The sequence below is a fragment of the Copidosoma floridanum genome, unplaced genomic scaffold (genome assembly GCF_036245765.1).
Source record: "Copidosoma floridanum isolate Cflo_tuat_1 unplaced genomic scaffold, Cflo_Japanese_pri ptg000032l, whole genome shotgun sequence".
Classification (NCBI taxonomy): domain Eukaryota; kingdom Metazoa; phylum Arthropoda; class Insecta; order Hymenoptera; family Encyrtidae; genus Copidosoma; species Copidosoma floridanum.
The window spans coordinates 6,360,192-6,380,856 of record NW_028321909.1 but is presented as its reverse complement, the minus strand read 5'-3'; the positions used below and the strand labels follow the sequence as shown (position 1 = coordinate 6,380,856).

The following is a 20,665-nucleotide window of genomic DNA, read 5'->3' as shown; positions in this document are numbered from 1 at the left end:
TGGCACAAGTTAACTAAAATTAGACCATCAACACAGAATAATTGATAAAAATATAAAAATAAACCATAAACGATTGATTGTTCATAATCGTTTCAACGGAAGCAGTATACGTGAAAGAAACGTTCCAGAGAAACATTGTACGTATCTTGAAATTCTCCCTAGCAAAACTTCTTAAGGAAATTCTAGTGGGAAAACAAAACGGCAAATGATAAAACTCACCAGTCAGTAAGGTCCTCGAGGGAATGAAAGCCGCTACTAGCAGACGATGACGACAACGACATGATCGGCACAGTCTTGAGGGCAGTAAGCGACTAAGCGCGGACAGAAAAAGTGGAGAGGCCGGCTTTCGCGCCGGCCGTCCTCGTATGGTTTATAAGCGGCTGAGAGAGAAGGCCTATCGTAAGCGGCATCAGCATCATGCGGCTCGGAAGCCCGAAACGAGAGACGCCGCACCACGTGAAAATAATGCTCTGCCTCCTAATGAGAAGAAGTGCAGCAGATTTATCTCTCTCTTTCTCCATCTCACCTTCTTTCTTTCTGTTGCGAATTTTGGCAAACGATCAACTCGTGCTGTGGACTCACGCACGATCCGCATTTTGTACTTATTCTTACGCACCGCGTACGCTAGATTTTTTGGGGGGATGCTTTTTCAAGAGGTTCTTGAGTTTTTTTTGAGGGCAGATAAGTATTGTTTGAAGATATTTGATACTACATCAATACTGAGGTATATCTTTTGTGGAATTTAAAACATATCAATGTGTTACATAATTTGTTAAATGTGTCCCTCAAATCAGAGATCCGATATACATCCAGCTGGAAAAGGAAATTGTACTGTAATAATTTTCATGAGATACAATTATTTGAATTTTTAACACTATTTAAGGATAAATACTTCTGAAATATATTTTTTAATAAAAATACACTAATATGAATATCTGTATTAAGATTATATCTATAAAAATAGCGTTAAGAAAAGTAGCATAAATTTTTATTGTACTTCGAGAGAATATCATTTGAATTTTATTTTCAAGTAATAAATTATATTTAATAGAAATTAAAGAAACAGTTTTGTACTATTTATTATTCATCACTGTTAAAAATAGTATAGATTCATTTCTCAAACTAACTGCCCGGAAGAAATTTCAAGAATTTTTTTATTGATTCGTTGGATAAAAACAGGAAAAAAACGAAAGAATTTTGACAGAATTTAATTGATCTTATCCTTAAAAGTTACGTACTTTAGGGAGTATACATTATAGGAACTATTGTGTGATCTAATGATCATGTATCTTTTTGGTAGTTGTAGTAGAAACTAACAAGTTTGTAAATACTTACAAAAAAATATTTTTTAATCAAGAAGTTAATTTTTCATTTCCTTTGATTAATAATAAATCTTAATAGTGATAGAGTATAATTCAGTGCATCTTGAATCTACTCTAGATAAATAACTAGTGAGTATATGTTACTTATGTTACTTATGCATGTGTATAGTGTAGTTTAATTTTAACACAAAAACAACGTGCGTTAGACAAACGTTCATACAAAAAATTTTCATGACAAGTAGGAAATAATAAACCTTATATTCGTGATATAATTTTATGTAAAAAGCGTATGTATACGCTTTCTGTGCAATATAAAAAAATTATATCCAACTACATTCTAACTACCTAAATTCTAACTAAACAATTATATCAAAAACAACATATATCTAGAAAATTATTTTACACCCAGTCAAAACTAATCAAGTAAAAAAATTGATATATTAAAAATTGTTACGGTATTTCAACGTATTAAAAAACACAAGGTTAATTATTTTACAAACAATGTTATTTAAAACTACAAAACTCATACTACAAAAAAAACTTCAGCCTGGAACTATTAATTTAATTCGTAATGAATTAAAAAAAAAATAAAACGTAAAACACTGACTTTATCGATTGATTAAACTTGACTATACACTCAAATATAGTTACTCCAAATCATGCTGAGTAGCGCTAGCATACAGATAAAGATTTGAGAAACTGCTTTACCTTCGCGGCTCCACTTGCTCAACGGTTAACTCAGACCGTGTATTGCTTTAAAGAGAAAAAAAATTAGATTATTATTTTTATTAATTTTTTTTAATTTATTGTATGCTACAATTTGTTTCATTCAAGTGCATAAATTTTTTTCTTTTTATTGGCTGTTAACACTGAAACAACAAACAAAATCTTTTGTTACGTGTTAAAATGTCTGTTTCATAAACCATCCTTGACATACTTATTTTTCTTTTACTATTACATCATAGACCTTTTGAAAAATCAAAGTTTTAAATTCATAGGCTTAAACACTTCAAATTGTGCATAACTACTACGAATGACAACTGCCTTTTTTGTTTTTGTCATTGAACGAAAGCCTCATTTATACGATTGCAATAGGTATATTTAAAATTGTTATTTTAATCTTAACTTGATTATTCCATTTTTTTTAATCTTAGAATTTTGTAAAAACTTGAGCCCAAGGTTACGTTCTTTTATTCATTGCTTTTTCAAATTTTTTATTAAAACTAAAACTTCAATAAGCCCCCTTACTTTTTAAATACATCGATCGTGTGATGTAATAAATATATAAATATATATATATATATATATATATATATATATAAAAATTATTTTTTTTTTTTTAATGTAATTGAAACAGCTTCAGGCTAAAGCAATAAATCGGAAACTGTTATGGATGGAATTTTTTCTCAATTATTTTGCTTTCATACATAAATGTTTTCACAAAACCTTGACCCAAATTTCTAGTACAGCTAAATATTTGTAATAAAACTATTTGGAACATTCTGCGATTGATACAAACGTAAAAAATGTTTTCGTATACTTTGAGTAAAATTAATTAGCATTTAAAATAACTACGATCACAACTTATGACAACCCGTATGAGATTTTAAACATGTTTAAAAATATTTGAAAATGTGTCCAATAAAATAGCAGGTAATAATGAATAAATATAAATTATATGATGTCATTTCCATCAAAAGTTTTAATTCAGATCAATGATGCTTACAACTTTTTGCATCAAAATACGTTCTAATCATAAAATGATGTTATAACATTGCTAAAAATATTATGAGATTGCAGTTTTAGAACTACAAACAGCAAAATGTGCGATGGCCGGGAATCGAACCCGGATCAACTGCTTGGAAGGCAACTATGCTGACCATTACACCACCATCGCACGTGGTAGGGGTTAGCAGATACTTTGTAAGGTTCTTTCCCCTCCTACGCTCGATTCATATACTTACATTCATGCTTATAATATGAGATATAAGATCGACGTATTCTATATCAAAATACTTTGTTAATTTATTTTAGTAGTTAAAATTAGGCTCCAAGTAACGACTTTATCTTTAACTTCTTTCTGTTTATTGAATACTAGATAAGCTTACGAATTTGCAATTTTATTTTACAAAGGTACACATTTTTTTAATAAACATTGTAAACTGAACCTCGAGCTCATGTAAAACAAATCCTATCATTCGCTTAAAGTATTTTAATTAAAACTCCTTTTGTCTAATTTACCCAGCATACATTTTTTTTTATTATTTGCATTAGTGAAACATTCCGATCTAGTGATATAAAAAGTCCTTGTGTATACACAAACAATGATCATTAAATAAAACATCTCGATTAAATCTTTAAATAGTATATCATGGTAAAATATAATGACAGGTTAAACCTGCACCATGTATCGATGTGTAGAGAAAATTACATGCTTATAATAGCCGAAAATCCAGATTAGCAAGGGAAAACTGTGCAACTCGTGCTGGCACAATTTTTTCCGTACAATATACGGGAAAAACCCGTGCCACTCGCAGAAGTTTTGGCTGCTAGTACTTAGTATACGACTGTTTTGTACGAAGTATAGCGAATGTCAACGTCTCTGTTATGACAGATTTTACTCGTTAATATAGATTTTTTCGTTTACGGCCATGACGTGACAATCGCATAATTCTAAATGTAAAAATATACGTCACAGCACAGAGAATGAAACATGTATATAATACACATATTTACTGCACGACTTGACAGTACAGCAGTCGATACGACTCGTGCATAACAAAGGGTTGAATGTCACTAAAAAAAAACGTGTTGGAAGAAAATAAAAAAAAAAAAAAAAAGAAAAATCGTACCTGAAGGTCTGCTGTTTGTCGTGCATTCGTGAGATCGCCGTCTTCTTCGGCACGTCATCCGTGTCCATCTCGGCTATTGCCTTGGCCAGGTGCAAATCGCTTTCGTTCATGTTTTTTTTGTCTTTGTACAGTAAATCTACAACTCGGTCCTTTGTCACAAACTCATGCATACACACACATAAACAACCCTCCCGGCTAAACTGCCGGGTGTTACAGCTACACACCCTCAAAACGACGAATCCACCTCTATCCCCATATGATATTTTTCATACCAAAAATTGTTGAAAAAAAAAAAAAAAAAAATTGACCGTTTTTCAGTAATGAGCAGCACCTACGAGAGGGAATAAGAGATGACTTGACTCACTTGACTCTATAATCAGCGTCGAAGCTGTACTTGCGCGTGTACGTATAGCCTGGACGCGCCTGCTCATCTGAGTACCATTGCCAGGAGAGCGGGGCTTTTGAACACTCGAGTGACAAAGACGTCTTGGCTAAGCTCGTGATTGCTGCTCCACTTAAAAAAATTAAAAAATCTTTGAAACTGCTTTACCAAACTGTAAGATATACCGTGTAGGTAAGGGAAGATTTCTTAATTTTTTTTTTTTCTAGCAGAGAATTTTTGTAGTTTTGGTATTAAAGATAAAGCATGAAAATCAAACTACGGTTTGACGTGGTGTGCTACCTTTTTCGATATATTTTCATAAAAGAAAACAACTGGGAGAAGAATGGTGTCTCTTACATAAAGTACATAGTAATAGTTTTAACACAAGACAAACATATGGAAGAAAAAACTTGAAGATTTACAAAAAATCTCTTCAAATAATCTAGAACAATAGAATTGGGGAATAAAAATGTAGTAAGCGTTAGCTATTAAAAAAAAAAAAATTATAGTGTAGCTTCTAACAATATTTTTTATTTTAATATTACCTCCATTCATGGCATACGTGATTTAAAAATTGAATCTACATACAGAAGTCAACAATAGTCAACCAAGAAAAAAGTAATCTGCATTGGACTAATTAGAAATGAAAGCTCATTTTTTCAACTTTATGTATAATAAATCTAAAAGTGACGTTACCAATGATAAATGACGATAGGACTTCAACATCAGTCGCTAGAATGCGCTGCAATAGCTAATTTTCGACTATATATTATATATAAATATATATATGTTTGAAAATATGTTGGTAAGACAGGGATTGTATTTATTGTTATCTGTCTTCGATGGCCGGCACAGTACTTTCATCAGACACTTACTTGACTTGATAAATTGAAAACACTTCTAAAAATAGCCTGGTACTCATTTTTTACAAATAGTTTTTCAATCTGCTATTTTTAACTTTTTCTTATCACCTATCACCCTCATAATCGTTTTTTACAAATTTGCTGCATATCTTATTAACGATAATTAACTACGTTAATCAGGATTTTATTTTTATTTAATTGATTTTTTATCGTCACATAATGAAAATATACATATAATGTAATAGAAATGTAACGAAAATCTATACTTAAAATTTGTCCCCATTATTACAAAAATTGTCATTAAGGTGTATAATTAGTTTTTCATAAAATCCAAATAAAACTTTTTGCAGCGATAATAACTAATTGATTAATTTACTATAAAAATATTATATTTAAGTTATGTAACGTACAATAGTATAGGTGAGAGGTGAGACTCTACGCTCCCTCTCCTTAAACCTCACAACGAGGGGCCCTAGGGCCAAGGGAAGGGAAAGCAAGGAGAGTCTATTCGGGGAGTACACGACGAGCCTTTGTAGGGAACACACGCGCTATCTTGCTTATCATTACGGTATTTTGAGTAAAGGTCCTCGAAGTAATAAGCGTTGATCATTCTCGCAAAGCACCTCCTTACCAATATCTTTCCTACGTTACAGTTAATAATGAAAATAACTTTTTCATAAATTATTCTGTGAAATAATTGAGCCGCATTAAAAGTTGATTTTAAAAACAGAAAGCAATTTTTGAATATTAATTAGTTACGAAGATTTTTATTTATTTTACCTCAATTTCGTAATAAGTTCTATATGCAGCAATAACTCTAAAAGTACCAAGTATCCTTAAAATATTTGAAAATGCATAATTTAAGGTATAGGTATGACCGTTCGAAAGTCTGTTATCATTATTTTTTAATTAATAAGGTTTCATTAATTTATGAACTCAACATTTTTTAAGTATTTTTAGAAATCACAGGTTTCTGGCAATGTTATAGAAAAAACTCCTATGGTACAATCATCAAAGCTAAAATTAGGTAAAATGTATTTATCAATTATTTTTCGAAAAGGACTTTACTAAACTATATTACGAATAAAAATATATTGTAATAATGTTTGTAATATGATTTTAAATAATAACCATACAAAATTTCTGACTACTCGGAAACTTGAAAAAAAAAAAAAAAAAAAAAAAAAAAATAGATAAAAACAAATTAAAAAATACATACACACAAATATTTATATTGATGCATATATTTTAAATAATTCTGGGTTTGTAGAAAAAAAAAGTTAGTAATTATCTTTGAGTACATTTATTACCTTAAATCTAATACAGAAAAATGATTTGAAATATACATTATTTACAATACACAATGTGTAATAAATCACATTGCTTTCATACAATTTAATAATAGTCTAACTACTCGATTAAGTAGCGATTTTTGCGTTCTTTAAACGAATTTCTGCATTCCTTAGGAAGCTTTGTTGCAAAATGTCACATATATATATAACCGTCTCTTACGCGGCTTACTATCTACATTTGGCTATATCAGTCATTGAGCTTGGAGCCTACGTATTTAAATGTAATAATTTATATCGTAAAGTATAGAACGATGCACTTTTATGAAAACGGGAGAAATGAATGATATGATAGAATAAAGTTTACGAGAATTCAATACATACATATTATGTACAAAATTGTCGGACCCTTGTCTTCGTGGTTTTATACTGTGCTATACAAGCATACACCAGATGAAAACACATAAAAATTACAAAATGGATTTTTCAAAGAAACTTTTCTTTGTAACCTTTGTTCACCTTTTTGATCTCAACGATTATAGAATATCTTAGATCTACAACTTATCAGATTATATTAAACAGTCTGTATCAAAGCAACATAATAAGTCGCTCGTTGTTATATATATATATATATATACTTTTTAATTTAAGTGACTTACCGCGTCTTAAAGGTAAAACCAAGATCATACTTTTTTTTTCAAGCTGACTGATACTGTTATATTGCTTGCCATTTTATTTCTTATCACAAAGAATAATTTAGTTGGCACTTTTAAATATGTGCAATTATTAATGATGCTTACGATTCTCAATTATTTTCAAATCAAGAACAATTTTAAACTAGAAAGTGGAAAAAAAAGTAGTTGAGAAACGCTTTGTAGGGAAAAATAATTATTTACGTTGGAAGGTAGTTTTTTTCGCAGAAAAAATTTCTCTCACCCATGAAAGAATGACAAAAAATATTTTTTCCACTTCGGGAGTTTTTCGTGACCTACCGACGTTTGTTGCACCTTCGGTAGGAAAAATAGCGTTCACCACAAAAGCGCCATCTAACAGCCCCTCGGGCCCAAATAAAGCCCCGGCGATGATGCCGCTCACGTGACGAAAACTATCATTAATTCAGTACATGATTTATGAATAAAAATGATAATAAATGAGGAACTAGATTTTTTCAAAAATAATGTGCCTATCCTTCAACCACTAATCAATACGGAATTTCTTCTACAGCAGGAAGTATACCACTTGAGTTGATGCAGCGTCAATGCCTCTGGGACGACCTGCATTGGACGAACATCTCAACTTTACCGCTTACGAGACGAACGTAACGAGTACAGGCTCGGACGAAAAGGGCAGGGACAAACTGATCTGCAAACAACAAAAACAACAGTTACCGGTGAGTCTTTGATGCATCACTAATAAAATATTAAAAAAGAAATTAAAAAAAAAAATGAAATAAAAGTTTTATTCTGTCAATAAAAAAAAAAAAAAAAAAAAAACAAGACGCTGCTTCGGGTCTTCCTTCACCTCGATGCATCACACAAAAGGCATGCGAGAAATAGAAAACAAACTGGGAGGGCGCTCGTATTTATCCGCTTTGAATTACGTTGACTAGACGAATTTATCAGTGCATAAACCTATCCACTGAGAGCGGTGAGGGGATCACACTTTTCTCAAGCGCTGCGTTAAGATCGTGTTACGTATGCTTGCACATGGATGCACGCCTCTCCTCTCTACTCCTCTTGCATCTCTGATCGAGCGATTTCATTCAGCTTGTAGGGTATACGCTTTCGTATAAATAGCTTCCCTTTTCATTCTTGCTTGTACGTATGTATTGCTGGGAAATCTTATTTTTTTTGCAATAGTGTGCGGAAAATAGGTGTTTTTCGCACTATTTTTAGAATGAAAAATCGATTTTCCCGCATAGTAAGCGGAAAAAGTGTGGCAGAGACTTTCCGCACAGTGTGTGGAAAAAGTTTCTACCACACAGTGTGCGGAAAAGGTGTGTGGCAAAGGTTTTTCCGCACACCGGAAAACAGTTTTTTACATACCAGAAATCTCGGGGGGAACGAATCAAGATACCGTGTGTGTACAACTATCATAACCCTACCTGGTGTAAGTCTCAATTCTCAACTAAAATTCCTTCTTAATGACTTTTTTTGTTAATTCTATTAAACTATATCATATTATAATTTCAGAAAATTTCATTGGGAACCACAATCCTGTTGTGTTGGTGTGGGGTCCTTTGACAAAATTTGTTACCGTTGTAAAATTCTTTGAAAATGTTTTTGTTTAAGTAATTCAAAGTTTATTTTTTAAAATAAAATTTCAATTTAATCCAATTTCTGCTTTTATATTTGAGACATAAAATTACTTTTTTTTTTTTTTTTTTTTTGAACGATCGATTGATATTTTTGCAATGCCCCTGGACCCCGAACAACCTTCCTTGCAAATCATCAACATACTTACTATTTTCCTCACACTTATTGCGAAAAATCTTGTACGCAACTGGTGCGGGACGATTTCCCACACTCGTGTGATAGACTCGCACTCGTGCCGTGCGATCACACTCGTGCGAGTCAATCACGACTCGTGCGAGAAATTGTCTTTTCCGCACTTGTTACGTAAATAACTAATACCGTATCAAAACATAAAAAGTGCAATCTGAGACAAAGAAGAGGGCGTTGACATCATATGTAGAGACAAAACACAACAAAACAAAAACAAACAATCAAACAAAGTAAAACCGAGCCGAGTTAGTGTTGTTAGTGCACACACTCACATGCCTTCTCATCCCCCGCGAGCGTGGGTGTCCCACTCTCGGTCACCGACTGACAGGACGGCTCCTGGATGTAGAGCGCGGGTTTGAGCGGCCGGCCGTCCTGGTCCTCGACTTGGACCACTAGGCCGTGATTGCCGCCGCTCGCGTGGCCGTGGGACTGCTGTTGCTGTTGATTACCACCTGGAGGCCTCCAGAAGCGTAAGCCCTGCCTCACGTCCAGCGCCAAATGTCCGCCTTGCGACGTCAGTGGCGTCACGATCGAGTCCATGAGGCGTTTTTTCGCTGCAAGCGTTATTTCGATGAGATTTTTTTTTTTTTTTTTTTTTTTAATAATTTTCATCGAGTAGATTACGATTACACAATATAATACCCCAGTAGGAGAACGTATCATCTCGAAAATCAATGAGGCGATATTCGTTTTTAAAATACATTTTTGAGATGATACGTTCTTCCTCCTCCCAGATATCTGTATTAAATAATGGATTCGTTGAGGACGGCCTCATCATCGGTAATTCGCGTATATTCAAATTGTTTCGTGCACGCATAACGCGAGTACGCATAATACTAAGGCTTCACTGAGAGCATTGCTTGAGCTGCGTCTCGGCAGCGGAGTAACGAAGGCTAGTGCAATAATTACCCCGGTGCTTTTTGAGCGATTTCGTGTAGAAGTAAACCGATATCCTGATCTTCTTTTCGTCCTCCTCCATCTCCTCGGGCTCGTAAGTACCGGTGCCAGTGGTGCTGCTCGTGGGCGAGGTGGCTCTGTCCTGGGGCAGCTTAAAGAGCCGCAGCTTCGCGGCCATCACGTGCTCGCCGGAGGTCAGGTTCAGCTGAAAGTGCATGTTCATCGAGTAGGGATCGGACCAGGCTTCTGCATCCGTGTTTCGTGGTACCTGACCTACAAATTCATTCATTTTTCGTCTTCGGCATATAACATACATATGCATAATTGCTTATACGGTTTCGCGTCATGGATTCGTTTTTTTTTTTCCGTTGGTACTTACAAGTGGGAGTGAACATCGTGAGCCTCTGCTGAACTTGGTTGCTGCTCGACGAAAGATTAAACCTTCCCGTCATTGCCAGAACGCGCAGCTTTATGTCCTCAATCGCCTTCTGTCCCTGTCTGATAAAAGAGATTTTTTTTTATTTGTACAAGCATGTTGATTTATTTTCAATCGATTTCACACAATGTCAGTTGAGTTAATGTATAGTTAGGATTTCTTACGCACAAAAAACACAATTGCATGCTATACTTATGCACTCTTGTTTTATTGTTAGTAAAATGTAGTCTCTCGTCTTTTATGAGTATAACCAAACGGTTCGGTGAACGCAAAAAATTCGACAATATTTTGTTTCTCCTGTCGAGCACAAAAACGCATTCCTCCCCTCCGGGTAGAGTTATGCAAGGAAAAGGTGATAAAAAACCAACCAACACGAATCGGGCGTTCCCTCGCAAGCGAGTGTGTACGTAGGTATACGTGTGTAAGTATGGCTGCAAATATATTTATACGCGCGTGCGTGTCCGTGTACACACGGCTGAGGTACCTGTTGCTGCACACCCGAGAGGGAGGGAGCGAGGCGGCACTTTGCATGAATCATCCGTCGTCGGCTAGACACCGACTAGACCGGAGAGGAGAGATTACGCGTCGCGGGGCTCTCTCTTTCTTCCCATATCCCCCGTAGACCGCCAGCGCGCCTTTTTTCGCCTCTTCGAGGAGGCTTTTATATACGTGGTTTGTGTGCACGTCTGTTTACATACAAACATATACAACCACCTTGTCGTATGTATGTATTGCGCGCGTAAATCCGATTTCCCTCCAGCCTCTCTGCCGCGACCATTGACCGTCCGTCTCGCCGAGTGAGTGTACGTGCTTTATGTATATACAAGCGTGTCTCGAGAGGTTCACTCACTCGCGCGCGACTGGGGCACCGAGAAATCGGCAGACGACGCGGCGGATCGATTTGAGATTTAGTGCGGTGTCGCGACTTTTTCTCCCCCCCCCCCTATCTTTTACCTCCTCTTCTTTTGATTCAGTCGACGCAAAGTGTTAGAGGTCGGGTGCTTTTGGCCCGTTTCATCGGGGGGGGGGGGGGTATATTTACGATTTTAGGAGAAAGAAAGAGCGCGACGAGACCTGGTTCCTCCTTTTTGCTCGCACCCTCTGAGTTACGTTGCGCCGTGAGGCGAATGCCAATGCGCTCGTCCTCTCCCTTCTCTCCATCTCTGTTTGTTTGTTTGATTCCTTCTACGGCAGGATTTCAATGATTTTAACGTCTGTATGGCTTTTTTCATTGGGACGCGAGTAACATGGACTGGAGATCGGTATATGCATGTACCGATCTCGGAAACCTCGGCGCGCAAAACGCAAACAGGGGACTTCAACGCTAGTTCGGTTAAAATATCACCGGGACATGTGGGCCGAATTTCAATTTGGCCTGTACCTGCACCGTTGTCTGACCGCGTCATCTTGGTCATGACGCGTGTCAATGGGCAGACGATCGCGCGGACGGACAGACATAAATATATAATATATAGGAAGAGATCGAACGTGGAAGAATCCATCCGACTTGACGCGTGTGTGTATGTCGTTCGTCGTCTGGTTTTGTTGCTTCTGTTTGCACAAAGGAGCTTTTTTGATGGTAAACATAGACAGGATGAGGAGGAAGCGCGCGATCGGCAGAGGGAATGAGAAGAACCCGGGAGAGGTCTGTCCGTGTTTGTTTGTCCACGCCCGAGGAGGATGGGACGAGGGAGAATATAAATAATGGCAGATTGCGGTAGCTGTGGTGTTGTTGCTGATGCTATACACGAGATTTAAAAAAATTTTTTTTTTCTTTTTCTAACTCCGGTAGGTGAAAGAGACAATCTTGGTCGAAACTTTCTCAAATTATACGCCGAGAGAAACGAAAAAATTGAAATTGTTGTTATTAAACCGCAAGAAAATTAGTCATCTGTTCTTTAAAATATTTTTATTAGAAATGTATATGAATGCCTGCACGAACTAATTTCTTTGACAATGGAATACAATTTTTGTATAATTTATAATTTAAGTTTGTACGGAATTATGATTTCGACAATAAAAAAAATTTTTAACACAAGTCGAGTGTCGTCCAAACAGATCAGCTGGCATACGTTCCACTGTTTTGAATATTTGTAAGGGAATACTTCGATTGTCTATAAAATTGTCACAACTTGGACTTAAATTCAAAGCTTAGCTTAGTTTTAATCCTAATATGTTAAGACGTACAATTTATAAAGTTTCATCCAAAGCGAAAATCTTACCATATCAAAATTACATAATTATTCTTGTGATTATCGTCTTACAAATTTTAAGAGGAAAAAAAAAACATAACTATTCAAAAAATAAGATTTGTTTCGAGAGAAAATTGTCGATTCTTTAAAAGCTGTATAAAATTCGTTTTGATCTTAACCATTGAGTTATTAATCTTGTATTTGAAAACAGTGTCTATTTCTAATTTGAATAAAACTTTTTTTGAATCCAACGTTTTTGTTTAAGCTGTACTTTATATATGATTTAGATGCCAAAAAACATAAAATTGAAACAAAAAGTGAACAAAAAGTGAAAAATTTAAATTATGTAACAAAGTTGTCCGGCAAAAAAATTTTAATTTCAAATAAAATTAATCTTCTGACTATCTTCTATTTGACAAAAAATGTTGTTTTTTAATTCTTCAACTCGAAAATCATACGTGTCGTTAGTAAAGAGACTTTTCATTACCTCCGACGAATGGAAAATAAAAGAGAATTTTCGTTCAGATTGTCAAAGAACTGTTTTAGTAGGACAAGTTAAAGCAGATGTGATGGAATATTTACTGCCTGCTCTGTTTCAGTCTCGATGCTCGAATTTTACTTTGCAGACGCTAAAAACAGTATGAAAAAAAAAAAAAAAAAAGAAAGAAAGAAAGAAAGTTAAAGATAAATGGGAAAAGGAAGAGGAGAGGGACGAAGAGAAGGAAACGTTTGAAAACAAATCAGAATCTTCGGCATCGCAGTTTCAGCCCCGCACTTCTTGCAGAGTAGTCGCTGTTATTGCAAAAGTAAAAAAAAAGGGGGGGATGCATAATGCATACGACGACGCGGACGATGCAGAGACTCCGAAAGGAGAAAGTATATAGTAATAAATAGGAGCAGGGTAAGACTCGGCCATTACTTGTTTTGGCGCGAGCATAAAAATGAAAGATTATGCAGATGAGGAGGGAAAAAAGCGTGGCAATTAGAAAGGTACGGAAGGGAGGAGGAGGCCAAGTCGATATTACTCTCCGCTCGGGTAATTTTTTTTCTATCCCGTTCTCTGGTGCGTCTACAAAAAAATGATAGAAAGAGGACAACCGGAATAGAAGATTGACAGGTAGAGAGCGAGGGGTACATTATGTGCAGAGGATAAGGAGAAACGAGAGAGCCGAGAGAAAGACAATTGGCGAAAGGAGAGGATAAGAAAAGAGAAAGAGCAAAAGACAGAGGAGGGAGAAAAAGTGCGCCCAGGAGATAAGCAGAAACAGAGCACGGAGAAAGAGCATTGGCAAGGAGCGAGGGGAGACGTATTTTTTCGTCCGGCGCTTTTCAAGTGAGAGAGACTTTACGACGTTTCTCGTGGCATGCACGTTAATCTGGCCGCGTCCAAGTCACGCGTTTTACGACGTCTCGGTGCATACGCATACACACTACGTGCCCCGTCTGCTTGCCGTCTGGGAAACCAAGGAGAGAGCCTAACAAGCTCTCCCTGCGAGCTTGTATATATACATATATGCTAAAAAAAAAAAAAAATAAAAAAAAAAAAATAATAAAATAAAAAAAGCTACCAGTAGACGCGTACGTGAGCCCACTCGTGACGAGGATTTTGCGCTCTCGCTGTTTGTCGCTTCGTTTTTACGAGAGATGATCGTAGCGCTAGACTAGGCGGCTTTTCAATATTTCCTGGCGAGTGAGCGCTTGCGTGCGATTTGGAGCAGAGCTTCATTGCTGTCTGGAGTAAACTGTTGCGTTTCTATATTTAGGTTCGAAGCAAGAATTACTTTTTGCTTTTTATGGCTCTTCGTCTTTATTTGTGTTGTTGATTGTTATGTAAGAAAATGATGAAATATGACTATTTTCTTGTTCTTTCACACGATCGAATAATCCATTTTGCTGCTGGGCTTCGTAATAGAAGCCGCTGGTGAGTCGGAAATACTCCTAATCGCTGGCAAATGCACTCTCTTGGCGTCGTCGACTCGTATAACGTGACGTGATTTTGCAAGGTCAGCTAAATAAAATTTCAGCACGCTCGTTACATAACTTTGTCCATACGTGTGTAAGCGTAAATGCGCGACAGTTTGCACGTGCATTTTTTGGAGGATCGCAACATTGCTCCATTTATTGATTTATTTTTATCATACGTGCGTGAGTTCAATTGAAATTCTCGTACAATTTTTCACCTGATTTTCCACGTTGTTTAGAAGACTGGTTGGAAATAATTGAGGTTTCAAAGAAAATATCCAGTCCTGACTGACCAATACAAAAAAGGGGGAAGAAGTTTTGTATTCAATTTACTTATTTACGAAAATGTGACATTTGCTGTATTGCAATGCAAAAGCTAAAAGCAAATTTTTTGTTAGAGTATTCTAAACAGTACATCGAAATTTTTGGTTGACACTCTATCAACTAATACTTTTGTACAATACAACAGTATTTGAAACAAATTAATATATTATAACATTATTTTCAAAATATTATCATGTAAATTTTTATTTGTTCAAACTATTTGATATAAATTAGCATTTCTTAATATACTTATTTCACATAATTTGTTTGGTAATTTGTTGTTTGTTTATAGTTTACTTGATAGTTTGTTTCAAATAATTTGATTTGATCAAACTATATTATCAACAAATAATTTTCAAATATTTTTAAACCGCATAAAAGTATTTGGTAATTTTTATTTTAATAAATGTGGCTTATTAATGTGGTTAACATTTCATCTCCGATAATTCGATTAAGTGCAATTGTGTTGTGTTTGAAGTTTTATTTATTTATTTTTCTTTGATACTTCAATAAAATAATTGTAATATTGGGTATTTTTTTAAATAGTTTAAAATACCCGTACTGCAAGCTCCAGAAATTCATTTCATTCTTATTTATCCATCTTATTTTCAACAAAATAAACTTTTATTCTATTTTTTTTTTTTTTTTTTTTTTTTTGAAACATGAATCGTCAAGTAAAAATTTACCAATTCAATCATTATTTTTACAGTCACATTTTGTAATACTATACTAGAATCCACGAAGAACTCGAAAAACTGTATTGAACATTATTTTAGGAAAGATAAATATTACTAGACGTGAAAAAAATGTGATGAATAGAGTATGCTTTTGATTTTCAATGTTTTTTTTTTTTTTTTCAATCTAAATGCCAACCGATGGCGTACACAGTCTCAAAAGGATCATCAGCTCTTGGCCGATTGCCTTCGGCCATTGGTGTCTAGACTGTTAAAATAAAAGAAGTCACAGCACCAGCAGCGACAGCGGGTGGTGAAGTAGTATAGCTATGCATTAATACCGGCAAAGGGAAAAAAGGAATGGCCTGCGAAAAAAGGCGTCCGGTAGCGGTATACATCTATTAAGCGCGTACACGCCTCCTTCTTTCTTTCTTTCTTTATTGTTCCTCTTGTCTATCTTGTTCTTCTTCTTTCCCCGTACACATCCTGTCCCATCGTCTCGGACTTGCCCGCAACTACTTGCAATTAAACTCTTACCGATTTTTTTTTCCACCTAATCCTGTACTATTTCACTCGTGCACTATGATTGAAAGTCTATTTTTAGATGCGGTTCGAATCGACAATTTCAATACTGCGCACATGAGAATTCATGCATCAGCCGTGTACCAATCGGACGCCCTTTCGTTAAACCTCTTTTTGTAAATTTTCCCAATATAAACGCGTAATCCAAAGTTTCAGGCTTATTTTAACAAGCCACGTGTCAGTCATGAAAAAACAGCCTCCAAATAAAGCATGTCAAACAAGACGTAATTTAAAATTTTAAATCTCGACCCCGCGAACAAGCCTCAGAGCTACAGAGCATTGAAAACGCGTGGTAAAAAAAAAAAAAAAATTGAATTGCGATTCCCCAAATGAATCAACAAAGCTTTACCAAAACACTCATCCGAAAGCCCCAAACATCAAAATAACCCGTCACGAGCATAATTTGCGAAATCTGTTTTTCGACCGCACCCGCTACAACATTATCGCTCCTCTTCCGATGTTTTTTCGTCACTCTCTCTGGCGCTTTTTTGGGAAATCCCTCACTCCTCTCTCGCGTGGTACCCCTCTATCGCTAAATTCGCTCATACTCCGACGTCTTCCTTCCTAAATTTAGAAGTCACAAGCTTCCCTCTCCCACGAAAGGATAGTCCCCGATAGCTACGCTCGCGTTGCAACAACACTCGCCGGGGGGAGGAAAGAAGTTGGCTGAAAAGAAGTTAAATATTGCCCACACTCGTCGAGAGCGGCATCTGGTATTTTTACGCAGTTGGGACGCGACTCGCGGATTTCGCGATCAGCAAAGTCGTTGTTAGTTTCAATCAAATCACACGTTATTTTTCATGCACACACGTAACTTCAACCACTATGATCTTACCTATCGACCGTTGACGTTGAATTTGCGCTAGAAAGCGAAAACAAAGTTTATCTATTTTGGCCCAATCATGATTTTTTTCGCATTCAAACTACCGATAACTTAAATTCTGATTTTTCAACCCCTCGACCAATAAAAGCTTTCTCTAATCTCTTTGACAAAACCGCAATGACACCGAAAAAAAAAAAAAAAATCATCCAAACTTACTCTCTCCGCTGGGCCAAAGCGAGCCGCTGGTAGGAGGTGAGGTTCCGCGCGTCGTCCGCAGTGAAATTGGCGTTGTTCCCACCTGATTCATCGGCATCGTTCTGGTACTCGAACGTGTCGTTGGCCAACTCCTTGTCGAGCCTACCACCCGAGTACGAGCCTCGCTCCTCCGGCTCGTCCTCGTAATTGAACAGCGCCTCCATCGCCTCGGGCTTGACCCTGTATATGTCGCCACCGACCCACTCAAGGCCCTCGTACTCGCTGGCCCTCTTGCCACCCGTCGGCTCAGTGCTCCCCGACACCACCTCCTCGGTCGCGTTGCGCTGCTGCGGACCCCTGCTGGTCTCCTCCGACCGGCTGTTGTTGGGCACTAGGTTCTCGTAGTCAGCCGCCGCCTGTCTATTGAACTCCTCGAGATTGGCCCCTGCTTCCTCTTGACTGGGCCCGGCGGTAACAGTCCTATGAACGGGCCTCACTCTGCGTCCCTCGTCCACCTCCGAGTCGTCGTGGCCGATCTTAAATACCACGTGGGGTGGTTTCAAGACCCCGGCCACAGTAGCCCCGCTCTCGTAGTCGTAGACGGCCTGGCGATTGTAAGCCTCGACGCTGCTCGCCGGCCTCTTGCGCTGCCGCGGGCCATTGTTACCGCGGCGCAGCATAGCCGCCGCTTGGTACTTGGAGCTGAGGACCTCCTGCTCGCGGAGCCTCCTGTCCCGGGCGTGCAGCTCCTCGTCCTCCTTGAGCCTGCTGAGCTCGTGCTCCCTGATGGTCATCACGTCCTCGGCCGTGTAATTGAGGGCCTTGAGCAGGAGCATGTCCGCCGGGCGCAGGTCGCCCAGGATTATCTGGAGTATCGCCTTGTTCATCATCTTGTCGAGCTTGCGGTGGCCGTGGCCCGACCTCGCACTCTCGCGCTCGTACCGATGGCCGGCCTGCAAGCTCCTCCGGCTCTTTGGTGCGCCCAGCTCATCGCTGGTCGGGCCGGCTCCCGCGTCCTTGAGCTCGGCACTGCTGTGGTGGCGCAGGTGGTGCGACACCGCGCACTGCCAGACACCGGCCATCACCAGGTACACCAGAACCTGACGGATCATCTCGTCGACTATCGTTGTCTCGGCGAATGAACCAATGGGGGGGTATACGTGTGTGTATATCCGTGCGGTCTCTCGAGCACACCTCGGACGAACGATCGGATGGCGCTGTCGCGCGACGATCACGTAATCGACATGCTGTTCATCCCCCTAAGTTTCCGTCCCTGGTGTTCGAGCAGCGGGGTTGATCTATATCAAGCGAGCGAGCACAGTCCAAAGGAAAGAAAGAAAAAGCGTGCGTGTGTGTCCGGAGAGCGGTGCGCAGGTATTGACACCTATATCACGATCTACCGCGCGAAAAAGTCATCGCTCGTCTCTGGTCCCTCGGCGGCTCGCGTGCTCTTTTAACAAGTTCGGCGGGCAAAAACCGGAGTGGGCTGCGCGCGCGCGAGCTGTGCCGGGAGCACATAGGTTCACCGCCTCTCTCTCTCTCGCGGCGCGTTCTCCTCCTCCTCCACCTCCGACAACTCTTACTCACTCGCTCGCTCTCTCTCTCTCTCGGTATACAGCCCGGGGCCAGGGTAAACACGAGGGCAGACAGCTCGCAGACAGCTCGCCGTCTCGCTCGCGCGCGGCCGCGTGTCGTCGGGCTCCCTCTTTCCTCCCGGCTGCTACTGTGCAGCCTCTCTGCTCCCTCCTTCCTCTCTTTTTTTATTTTTTTTTATTTTTTTCTTTCCTTCTGCTCGTTTCCTTATCCGTATTGTTGCGTCGTTAATGCTCTTGCCGGTGAAGATCGCAAATCGAGAGCGAGGCTTAAAAATTGCCGGGCAAGTTTCACGCGTGGATGCCGGGGGCTGTGGCGCACGGGGTGATCACCGAATAGCTTGATGGGTCCGGTCGTGCGCGCCGCGCGAGTCGTAGATCCCGACTGAGCCGAGACATGATTTCATCCGCATGTGTATACGCGGTAATTCCGAGGCACACGGCGCGCGATCATCCGACTAGGTAGGCTAGAGAGAGAGAGGGGGGCTAGGACACGGTAGCTATGCGAGAGAGCGCGACGGAGATAGCGGAGGAAGAGAGAAAGGTGTACGTGTGTATATATTACGCGGGAGAGGGAGGAAAATCGGGGGGATGGGGGCACGAGGAGACAGACACACATGAGTTGAAGAAGAAGCGGGAGACGAATTTCCTTCCTGTGTGACGAGTCGAATGAGCATACGTGTCTATATATACCCCACGATGTCTGTGCTTAATTATATGGCCAGCTCACGGAGATATGACATTATTCTTTTCTGGTACAGATGGTCTCCTCTCCCCCCCCCTATAGTTGTCCGCTTCTTTTTTCAGAAGCAGCGCGTGCCCCGTAAAATTTTATGTCCACCCGCCCCGTCTGGGGTCGAGCTTGTTCTTCAACTCTTCCTTGAGTTTCAACACAGAGTCGTCTGGAGCTTGCAGCTGCTCTCTCATCTCGCGCGGCGCTGATTTTTCCCCGACCCGAGAGCCTCTGAAAGCTCCGCTCGATAATGGCCTACTTTTTCCCAGCCCTCCCTCTCCCTCCACTCCTCCGGGGGCACTCTACTGCACCTGCCCATAAAAGATTCTATTAATTTGCCGGAGAGAGGGCAACCCTTTGACTTTTATGGTGCTCCCCTTAAAAGCTCATCCTAGGCCAGGGCGATCGGATGGGAAACGACTTTTTACGAGGGCAGCTCTCCCGAGGGCTTTTTCCACGTCTCTCCCCGATTGATTGCACACTTTTACTCGTATGCCGTTTCTCGACGTCGCGCTTCTTACGGTCAGACGTGGCTGTTACTACTTCTTGCCGAGCCCTCGGTTGGACACCCTTTTCGATTGGATTTCCAAAATTCGTCTCGGGTCTTTAACTGTGCAGTATAAGAGAGATCCGTCGATCGAGCCGCGCGTCGAACGATCGGACCATCGGCGAGTCGCACGTGCGACGCCGGCGGCGAAAAGGAAGACAGTCAAAGGATATAGTATACGTTATGGTACAACAACGAGTGTGCGCGGAGAGAGAAGCAGAAAGGTATACGCGCGAGACGAGACGCGAACAGGGTACAGGGTATACACGCAAAAAGAGAAAGAGAGAGAGGGACGATGCGTGTGTTGCGAGTTGTGTTGTAACGCGCGTGGCCGGAGGGGCGCGGACTTTATAGACCGTCCCTTCTCTCACTTCGCGCCGTCTAGACGATCCGCAAGATATGATCTTTTGAATCGTAATGTATCACTTTTAATAAAACACACACACACACTCACAACCTCTGCTCACATGTTGTATATTATATATATATGCACACT

At 39.2% G+C, this 20,665-nt stretch overlaps 2 protein-coding genes and 1 non-coding gene across 5 annotated transcripts in view; all 3 read right to left on the bottom strand.

Annotated features, from left to right (window-relative positions):
• Positions 1-4,459, bottom strand: part of LOC106639391 (NAD kinase) — a 37,516-nt gene extending 33,057 nt beyond the window's left edge. Inside the window, exons 1-2 of one of the 3 annotated variants that reach the window (XM_089597330.1) lie at positions 4,175-4,459; positions 2,031-2,075 (exon numbers count right to left, since the gene is read on the bottom strand). In XM_089597330.1, coding sequence (XP_089453456.1) covers positions 2,031-2,075; positions 4,175-4,344 — 215 coding nt within the window. In that variant the 5' untranslated portion in view covers positions 4,345-4,459. Of the gene's footprint in view, positions 1-219; positions 298-2,030; positions 2,076-4,174 lie in introns of those variants that run through there. The other 2 variants (XM_089597329.1, XM_014352997.2) reach the window with 2 other exon arrangements.
• Positions 3,148-3,219, bottom strand: TRNAG-UCC (transfer RNA glycine (anticodon UCC)). The gene has a single exon. It is a non-coding gene; the product is annotated as a tRNA-Gly (tRNA).
• A 3,216-nt stretch (positions 4,460-7,675) lies between the features above and the next one.
• LOC106639356 (uncharacterized) lies at positions 7,676-18,818 on the bottom strand. The gene is made up of 6 exons (XM_014352919.2): positions 17,319-18,818; positions 17,115-17,141; positions 10,489-10,607; positions 10,122-10,382; positions 9,485-9,766; positions 7,676-8,070 (listed from the first exon to the last, which is right to left on the bottom strand). Exons 1-6 carry the CDS (start codon positions 18,407-18,409, stop codon positions 7,964-7,966), a joined length of 1,887 nt encoding a protein of 628 aa, XP_014208405.2. The 5' UTR covers positions 18,410-18,818; the 3' UTR covers positions 7,676-7,963.
• Positions 18,819-20,665: the final 1,847 nt, after the last annotated feature.